The sequence below is a fragment of the Mus pahari genome, chromosome 21 (genome assembly GCF_900095145.1).
Source record: "Mus pahari chromosome 21, PAHARI_EIJ_v1.1, whole genome shotgun sequence".
Taxonomy (NCBI): domain Eukaryota; kingdom Metazoa; phylum Chordata; class Mammalia; order Rodentia; family Muridae; genus Mus; species Mus pahari.
Window position 1 is genome coordinate 48,296,447 of NC_034610.1, and position 10,297 is coordinate 48,306,743.

The 10,297-nt window shown below is 43.2% G+C and overlaps 1 protein-coding gene across 6 annotated transcripts in view; it reads left to right on the plus strand.

Annotated features, from left to right (window-relative positions):
- Epb41l2 (erythrocyte membrane protein band 4.1 like 2) overlaps positions 1 to 10,297 on the plus strand; it is a 101,201-nt gene that overhangs the window by 86,395 nt on the left and 4,509 nt on the right. For 5 of the 6 annotated variants that reach the window (XM_029532819.1, XM_029532820.1, XM_029532822.1 and 2 more), the window contains 4 exons: positions 225 to 347; positions 2,327 to 2,425; positions 3,917 to 3,997; positions 9,173 to 9,289. In XM_029532819.1, the coding sequence (XP_029388679.1) occupies positions 225 to 347; positions 2,327 to 2,425; positions 3,917 to 3,997; positions 9,173 to 9,280 (411 nt within the window). In that variant the 3' untranslated portion in view covers positions 9,281 to 9,289. The remainder of the gene's footprint in view (positions 1 to 224; positions 348 to 2,326; positions 2,426 to 3,916; positions 3,998 to 9,172; positions 9,290 to 10,297) is intronic. The other variant, XM_029532825.1, reaches the window with a different exon arrangement.

Genomic DNA, 10,297 nt, shown 5'->3' on the forward strand with positions numbered 1-10,297 from the left:
GAGAGAGAGAGAGAGAGAGAGAGAGAGAGAGAGAGAGAGAGAGAGAGAGAGACACTTTAAGGAGATATATCTTTTATATCTTTCACTTTATTTGCTTTACTCTCTGACTTTCCATGCATGAATGTGTATTTGGGTATTTTTTAACAATTATTTTTGAAGGTTCCTTTAACCACTTCAACTTCATGACCACTAGAATTTATCTTTCCCTTCCTTTTCCACCTCAGCCACCAGTGGTAAAAACAGAGATGGTAACAATTTCTGATGCCTCACAAAGGACAGAAATCTCCACCAAGGAAGTCCCCATTGTTCAAACTGAGACCAAAACCATCACATATGAGTCTCCACAGGTACAGAAGCCCACGATTCACACTGCGTTTGAATCCCCTTTCTTGTTTAGGATGACTATTTCTGTTTTCAGTGTCTTCCCTGCTCCTGGCTTTGATAGAACTTTTCACACTGCTCCTGTCCCAACACTCTGTGACAGCTCTGTGGCTGTCTTAGATTACAGAGAGCTGCAGTCAACCCCGACACCTAACGAGAAGCCTCAGTTAGAGCAGGAGAGGGGGACAGGCGGTGACCTGTGCTTCCCAGGAGAGCCGGGCACGTGGTGGGCTAAGACAGGCTGCACGCGCCCTAGCCTGTTACTACGGGGTCTTTCTGGCCTGTTATATCTAAAAACGTGCACATTCTTGGGACTCAGGTGACCTTGCAAAGCTTACTAGATGTGGTATTTTATGTAGATCTGTAGTGTAATAAAATCCCCCAGCACTGTGAACTCGTTTTATTCTGTCATTAGAGGCACCCACATACTTTCTCTCTTACTCTGGGTCATTGACCTTAGAGGCGTGGTGGGTCCCGTGTAAGTGTCCAAGTGACTACAGGAGCCGCAGACTTGATGCTCAGCTCTTCAGACTCTGGTTCTGCAAGGATAGTTTTAGATAAGAAAGCTGGAGAGATTGCTTAGTTTTATGATAAAGTACTTCCTACAGAAGCATAAGGACCCGAGTTCAGATCCCTTGTTCAAGACCGGGATAGTACATACCTGTAGTCTCAGTGCCGAGGGGGCTCATCCATGTAATCTCAGTGCTGAGGGGGCTCATCCATGGGCGGTGCTGCCAAAGTCAAGTTGGTAATCTTCCGGTTCAGTGGAGGTTCTGCCTGAGAAACAAGGTAAGGGAGGAGTTTCGGGAGACACCTGACCCTGTCTGTCCTCTGGGCCCCACAAGCATATGCATACAGATACCAACCAAGGAAATGGAACAAGAAAGTTCACTTCAAAATGGACCTGTGTCAAAATGTATGTGATAAATCATTTATCTTTCTCTGGTAGGACTGCAGTATGGTAAAGCATGTCAGGTCTCAAAATACTTTTAAGACTGAATGTATACATGTATGCATTGTTTATCAAAACAGTTTCAAGCATGTTATCTCTATGTGTGCATGGCTCCCACACAAGGGCAAACAAACTGACTGTGGGCAGGTCTGTGAGAAGGGCGCTCTGACTAGGTCTGCATGGTTCCGTACCTGGAAGCCTCTCAGGACGGGGATCGGGTGCCTGAGGGGAGCTTGAGAGAGAGGAGCTTCCTTGTGCTCATGTCAGGAACTAGGGAGCCGTGGGTGATTGTCACATAGCTAAGCTATCAATTTGCTTTGTTATTTTTCCTGGGAGACTCTAGACTCTTCTGCATCTTCCAGTGTTAACATAAACAGAGAAGCTCTTTTAAAAATATATACAATGGCATAAGTGTGTATGTTTATGTGTGTGTGTATCCACACATACAATATTATTATGTATACTCATATATATACTCATGAGACATCAACCATTGTAAGAACTTTGTACATTTTACAGAATATATTCGAGAGAAGTAAATAACCAAATCAAGTTCAGTTTGTCCTCAACGGTTTCCATCACTTAGTAATCTGAGAAAATGTTTACCTATTTTTACCCACCTGTGCTTAAAAACAGTAAACAAAGCCAGTACTTTTGGTCACTATGGAAACGTCTTCCTCTGGTTCTTGGGTTCTTTTTCTAGCTTCTACAAATGCTCTTTCCTCTTGTGTGACTGACAGTCCCACCTCCTCCTTCACTCTTCCTCCTCCTGACATGGTTTGTTTCTGAACATCATGGTTTTCACAGCTCCGTTTTCAATGCCAGCTGCTCTCTGGACCATGAACCACCACTACAGCACGCAGAAAATAGGGAGATGGGATCCCCTGCCAGCTGTGTGGAGCTCTTAGAAGATGCATATGTAGTGGGGGGGGGTCTTTTCTGACGTGATGGAAGTTAAGCATTACTTTGTATTTTTCCTCCAACTGTCCAAAGATTGACGGCGGGGCTGGTGGTGATTCGGGCGTGTTACTGACCGCACAAACCATCACATCTGAGTCTGCATCAACAACGACAACCACACACATCACCAAGGTAAAGCGACCCAGGGGAGCTCTAGGGAGAGGATGGTCCATGGCAAACAGTTCTTTTCTATATTGCTCCTTTGTTCCTTTACACACTTCTAAGTAAGACACGACAGTGCCAGTGGACTGAAATGTCCTTCTTAAATTATCCAAGAAATTAGGCTCCAATGACAAAATGTTTTGAACCAAAATTCAGTTTTGTAAAGTACAAGGGGGTAAAAATATGACAGCTTCATAGACAGTAGTACTTTAGTAAAACTGTGAGACTTCTCTCATTTATTTAAATCCTAGTGTGTCGACTTGACATTCACCCAGAGCCCTTTCTAAACATTTAATGCTATATCACCCTTAGTCCTCAGCCTGACAGCATCTGCTGCGTCAGGACTTGGGTGTCTAACAATCACGGTGAGCACCCCAGACCTATGAGACCCTAGGAGGAAGCGGCCAGCGGACTCTGCCTCATGTCAGCACATTCAAGTCTGACTTTACAGCATTTCATTTTGCTTCTATTTTCACATAGGATTAGTGCTTACTGGTCCTAAATGTGTCTGTTATATCCTTTCCACCTCATGTTTCTGGACAATAATGAAGCAAACAAAAATGGCAGGAAATGTTGTAAGTTAGAAATGCAGTGTATGCTGGCTCTCACTCTGACATTGTAGTTAGTGGTGAGCATTGCTTCTCAGTTAGCGTGCCACTGCTGGGACTTGGTGTATCAATTGTGACGGTTGTAGAGGTTGCCTGTGTGCCTGCTCAGGACGCTGGTATTGACTGTGTTCTGTTTCAAAGATCTCAGAGCGTCTCCAGCATGCCCCGGGTACTCTGAGCTGCACCTGAGCAGTAACCCTCATGAGGCCATTCAATCATGCAGGGGCCTCTTTCACCCTAGTCCTCTGCATAGCCGGTGCACAGTGTGTTCCCTGTCCACGTGCACAATCACACACGGAAGCAATCATTAGCTCAAACCGTTAATGAAAATCTCACTGGCTTTCCTTGTCTTAAATCAAATGCAAGTATTCTTTGTGGTTGCTCTAAGTCGAATGAATTCAGGAAATGAATTTGTATGACTGGGATCAAGCATCCAAACGGCTGCATCGAACGGTTTCCTAAATGTAAAACCCGCCCAAAGATCTGTAACTCTGCAAACAGGTTTTTCTTCTTTCTACTTTTCTTTTCACATGTTGGCCAACAGATAGGGAAGAAACGTAGGGAATGTAGTCGATTATCCCAGTGGAAAAACTTAGACTTTAAAATGGCATCTGTTCCATTTTAATCTCATCAGAATGCTGGTATTTGGGGGGCTGCTTTCAATCACAGGACACATATGACACTGCATAATCTTAGCAATAGGACTCTGTGTTGAGCTGAGAAGTGCAGCGCAGGACATACCCAGAGCCTGAGTCTTGCACTGCTCAGGGTTGTGCTCTCAAGATGGCGACAGGTGGAGCTGGGCTTGGCCTTTATTCTCCGCCTGATTTCGTCGTCTTCTTTCTGACCTTAGACTGTGAAAGGTGGCATCTCTGAAACCCGGATTGAGAAACGCATCGTGATCACAGGAGACGCAGCTCTGGACCATGATCAGGTAAGCACCTTTCCTGTCACGTCTGTGTGTGGTCGCCTCCTGGTATATCCTGGGTTCCCTCCTTAGAGGGGAAAGACACTTCTGAGCCTGCAGTGTCCCGTCCTGTAGACGTCCCAAGCACATCAGCACAAAACATGACCTATTGCTCATCATCCACTGCGATGACATGCAAGAAAGGGAGGGCTTCTGGTGACCAGGGAAGGGCTTCCCATTGGCCTGGTTTAAAGACAAGTCGTCACACATTGTAAAACAAATGGCAGTTATTGACGTCCCTAAAACTCAAACAGAACAAAGCCACCAGTGCTTCTCACGCCTAGTTGGTAAATGTTTTCAAGGCATTTCTATAGCAAAGGAAGAAGTTGGGCTGTTGACCACTAAGAACTTTTCCCTGTTATAATCTAGAGTAGTCTAGGGAAGAAAAGATTATCTAATATTTCTCTCAAGATGAAAATGTATTGATCTCAGAAAAAGAGTAACTTACAAGGTCCTCTTCTTCAAAATTGATACAATAATTATAAATATCAAGCAAAACATTCAATCTCTTTGTTGTTCTCTTACAAGCCACCTCCCAAATTAATTGTCTATGTTTCTTTTGGCTGTATAAATAATTTTGGAATATGTAAGCTGTTCTGAAAACTATAGTATAGTGTAAAAACATCAAATAAACAATCCTATTAATAGAGAGGTTGAGATAGAAGCATGATTTCAAGACCATTATGTGTTACACAGCAAGACCCTGTCATATACAAACAGAAGTGTATATAGATTGTACAATATTGGACCTATTTCTCTCATTACCAAATTAGAAAGACCACTGGATGACAGCCAACAAATTTCTAATTCCTCATATTTTTGAATTTCAATTGTTTAGGATATGTTGGTAATATTAATTTTCATATTAAGAGATATTAAGGAAAAGTGTTACTTCCTGTTTTTTATTTTATTTTAGAGGTGGAGTAATGTTGTGTGGGTTTGTTGGTTACTTTCTTGCTTTTTCTAAGGTGTAGTTTCGCTCCTTGTGTTGGTGATTTCCATCTATGATTCTTTGTGGGGCTGGATTTGTGGAAAGAAATTATGAAAATTTTGTTTTGTCATGGAATATCTTGTTTTCTCCATCTATGGTAATTGAGAGTTTTGCTGGGGGTGTAATAGGCTGGGTTGGCATTTGTGTTCTCTTAGGGTCTGTATGACATCTGCCCAGGATCTTATAGCTTTCATAGTCTCTGGCAAGAAGTCTGGCGTAACTTCTGATAGAAGTCTGCCTTTATATGTTACTTGACCTTTTTCCCTTACTGCTTTTAATATTCTGTCTTTGTTTTATGCATTTGGTTTTTGATTATTATGTGACGGGAGGAATTTCTTTTCTGGTCCAGTCTATTTGGAGTTCTGTAGGCTTCTTGTGTGTTCATAGGCATCTCTTTCTTTACATTGGGGAAGTTTTCTTCTATAGTTTTGTTGAAGATATTTACTGGCCCTTTTTACTCTTTTTCTGAGATGAATGCTTTTCAAAATCATCACAGCCAATGCACCAGAATCTTACCCTCACCTAACGTCTGTGCCACCCTCCAAGCAGAACCATCGTTCATTGAAACAGTTGATGAATGACTCCATGGATAGACTGTCTTAATACACACACCAATTTTTAAAGGAATATAACCTGTTCCCTGTGGACTGAGAATGATGACAATCACTTAAGTCAAACAGCTTTGACCATTGCAGGAAATCTGTATCTAAATAATCGTGCCTACAATTCATTCCTTGGCACAGCAGAACTGTCAACTCTTAGCTTAGCTACTNTGGAGGTAAAATCCTTTGGTGATGTGAGGGACATTGAAGTACAGCCTTATTACAATGATCTCCAATGTCTAAAAATTGCCCTTATTTTGGGGTTGTACCACAGTAAGAGCCAAGCTCTACTAAAAACAAAACAAAACAAATAAACAAACAAAAGACTTTATTTATGTTCATTTAATAACATGTCCATCATTTTTATGATTGGTATAAAAATATATATTGTGTTGAATAAGTAAAAAATAAAATAAAAAAGAAGATGTATATTGATTCTATTTATTTGTTTATTTATGTAAACTAAGTGCAGTCCTTGTTATAACAGTTATTATAAAGAGGTAATAATGAGCTGCTTGATACTTGATTTTAGACTGTAGTCCCAAATGATGAGGAATTGCTTACGGCCTTCCTCCTCTTCTTCCTCCTCCTCCTTCTCCTTCTTCCCTCCCTTCCTCTTCCTCTTCCTCTTCTTCCTCCTCCTCCTCCTTCTCTCCCTTCCTTCTTTTCTTCCTTTCTTGTCTTTCTAGCTCTCTGGCTTTCCTTTTCTTTTTTCAACTGATTTTTAAAAAGGAGAACAAGGTTTTTGGGGTGGTGTTGTTGTTTCACAACTTGAAGAAAGGAAAAGAAGTGTTTAGTGGATTGCTTCTGCTAGAGAAGAGGAACAAATGGTAGACACAGCTTTGAACACAGCATGGTCTCCAAGAAGGCCACTGTTAGATACAAGAACTGCGTGCTTGAGAAAGGCTCTGTGTGTGACGTTTGTAAGCATGGTATTTTAATTACATGTTTCCTAATTTATGGGGATTCCTTTGCTTGTTGGTTGGTTTTGGCTTTGGTTTCTGAGGGTTAGAGATAAAGTCGTTGTGGGTGCTCAGTGTGACCTTAGAGTGAGGGGTTTCTAGGAGCTGGCTAGGACACTCTCGTGGGCAAGAACCTTGTCTTGGGAGTGAGGCTCACAGTCTCCCTGACTGTCAGAGGGTGTGGCCCACTGTTGTGCTCGGGAATCTGGACGCCCCTGACCTGGAGGTGGTACTACCTGATGACTCTTGTTTCACTAAGCAGGAGACTGTGACTGTTCCCAGCCATTGTTTCCTTAACTCTCTCCCCCACAGTGCAGACCCTCCATGCTCTGTAAGGACTTTCCCAGTGGAGCAGTGGCGAGGTCAGTTCTGTGTTTCACCTTTCAGCCTATTTGCCTTGAAAACTCACATTTATGTAGCGTTGTTTGTGAAAGGCGAATATAACAAATGTGAAACATACGGATAGGAAAATCACACAGTTCTAATGTAGAAGGATGACTCGGCAGCCTTACCTGCCTGTGACCGTGGCTTCTCCCAGGCCTCAGCTCTGCTACCGTGAGGTCCAACCTGGACACTCCCCACCGGGGGCCTGTGGTAGGCTCATGTCCTCCTTAAATCTATTGAGGATCTTTGAAACTATGCAAGCTTAAATGAAAATGGCTTTCTTGCCAAACACCGATGCTGATTACATAGTGACCTGAGGTGGCCATTCACACCTTTTCTACTTCCTTCCTTGTGTTCAGAGGCTATTCCTTTCCATGAGCTAGATGCATAGAGAAATGCCTCCTCATGTTGGTATGTCGGCGAGGCATGCTCTCTTGGGGTCCAGCTCAGCAGCTCTTCCTTCTGTGCTGGGCATGATCCCTGTTCCGTTCTGGGAGGGAACAACCTGTTGTTTCTCTTCGGAGCACATTTCTTCCTAATCCAGCAGTTCTCGGTCTGCTGCAGTGTTGCAGCCTATTGTTCCAGGTCTGCTCTCAGGAGACTAGATTAGATGGAACCCATGAAGTTCAAAACTAACTGACTCTACGGAGACCCAGGCTCACATTTTTTTTTTCCTGTGAGTTTGACAGTGATATTTTCTCATGATCTTTATTATTGCCATAATAATGTCTTTTAACATGTTATTGTATTTAACTTTTTGAGTTGATATAGAATGAAAGGATTACAGGCATAAATTAAGATACGGGCTGAAGAGGTGGCTCAACAGTTGTAGGATGCTGGCTTTTCTTCCAGAGGACCTGAGCTTGCTTCTCAGTGCCCATCTGGTGGATCATCACCTTTTATAGCTCGGTTCTAGGAGACCATACACTGTGTTCTGGCTTCCAATGACACCAGCATACATGGGTACGCAGGCAAACTACCCATGCACATTCAGGTGCCAGGCATTGGTTATGGCTCTTACCCTTCCCCTGTGCCTGTTAGCTGCACCGTGGTTTAAAGAGCAAAGCTTCAAGGTGTGCTTCTTAGCCTTGCATCATCAAAGAGAAGCTGTACTGTGATCCGGCAGTGCATTTGTCCCCACAGACAGGCCCCCGGAAAAACAAAAACAAAACACTGCGCTTCATTTTGCTGTTGCCAACTACACGGTTTCCTTAAACAGTGAGAAGACCTGTACCTTACAGGATTCCCCCCCCCCCCCCCATTTAGGATTCTTTCCAAGACTTTGTTCTTGTATGGTTTTGTTTTCTTTATTTTTTCCTCCAAACCTTCTTTACAAATAAAATTGGCAATGATTAAGAAAGATATGTCTCTCAAAAATAGGGTCTTCCCGTGTTGCATAGCTTGCTCTCTGATGAGACAGAGGTATTCTTTCTCCCTACCTCGTTGGTGGAAAAGACCATGAAGCAGTGCAGTTGACACTGGATGCTCTTCGCTGGCTGCTGATGGTGGCTGCCTGTCTGAGAAACAGTGCCAACCTTTGAGTCTTCAGCTGCAAAGGGCCTGCAGGGTCCCTCTGCTCTTTGCCTCAGTGATGGCTTTTATTGTTGTTGCTGCTCTTTTTTCTGTCTCCTATAGGTTATAGGTGTTTTTTTTCTGTTAATGTTTTAAATTAGATGGCAAACACTAGGAGCCTGGTCCCACGTCTTGTGTGGTCCTAGATGTTTGTGTGGTGCCTACACTTGAGTGTCCAGATGTGGCACCACATCATTGGTTGACATCATTACCCACATTCACGCAGCAAACCTCAAAATAATCTTTATTGCCTTAGTCTGAGCTTCCAGGTAAAAGTTATATAAGCTCAGAGAAAAACTATGTTCTCCTAATGTGAGTACAAGCCAAAACTCAGTACAGTACAGTGAGTGCACGCAGTACCAGGTGAGAACAGAGGCTTCAAAGCCAGTGAGCTCTCTCTCCTTCATGCATCCCCCCTTGGAGGTGCACAGGAAGGACAGGAAGTATAGAACAGCAGGCATTCTCAGAAATGAGCCATGACCCCAATCCAAACGTCCCTGTCACTGTAAAGGAAGACACAAGAACAGTTTGCCGGAGCTTGTGTCTGGTTGATGAAGGTGCATGTATTCTGCCATCTTTGCGTGGAGCCAAATACTCAGCTCATCATTGCTTGTTCTTCTGACCCTGGTAGGCGCTGGCTCAGGCCATACGGGAAGCCAGAGAGCAGCACCCTGATATGTCGGTCACAAGGGTGGTAGTGCACAAAGAAACAGAGCTGGTGGAGGAAGGAGAAGAGTAAGTAAGTAAGGTAAGTGAGCCGGCCATCCGCAGCCTCGCCTGGCTGCTCTGGGTCCCTGTCTCTGCGGTTTTCCATCCGTGCCCTCGCTGCACGATTTTCTCCAGACAGTTGTTCTCTTCCAGCACAGCTGCTCAAATTCGGGAACCAGAACCTCTGGAGCTAACGGCCTTCTATAGAAGCTGGCAGCCGTGGGCACTTACAGTCGCCCCTTATCTCATCGAGTGTGCTGTGCACTCAGTAGTTAGTGTTCACCGTGACTACGGGGGCAGTGCTGGCACCTTTCTGTTAGATTTATGTTACATAAGAGCTATGTCTTTAAAATCTGTATGTTAAAAATTGTGTATTAAATAGTGAGCTATAGAGAGCATAAAGCTAGTATTGCCTAAAAGTTTAAGGTTGTAGCTGGACCAAGGGGGAATGTAATGATACATGTTGTTTAATATAACCAACAGATAAGGACTGATATTCTCAACAAACTGAAGAATCTAGTCACTTATGAAGAAAATGTAAACACTTCTGGAGAAAAAAATGGGCTAATGATTATACCATTTGAAAACTTAAGTACAAACAAAAACCTTTGGCCTTATTCTTTTTTGCTTAAATCAGTAAAAATTGCACATCTAGTATAACATTTTTTTACCCATGTGGTAAAAATGTATGTTTTAATCACTGCTTGGAGATTGTGGGAAGAAACCATATTTACATACTATATATTTTATTTCTTAGAAGACAATTTGGAAAAACCTATCTCGAAGTATTTACATTATAGTTACCTATCTTTAAACTATCTTTGAGGATTTAATGAGGGCCAGTGAGATGGCCCAGCAAGTAAAAGCTCTTGCTTCCAGCTAGACAACCCCGGTTCCATCCCTGGGACTCACTTGCCAGATGGACAGCCTCAGTTCCATCCCTGGGAAGGAAGGAAGGAAGGAAGGAAGGAAGGAAGGAAGGAAGGAAGGAAGGAAGGAAGGAAGGGAGGGAGGGAGGGAGGAAGAAAGAAAGAAAGAAAGAAAGAAA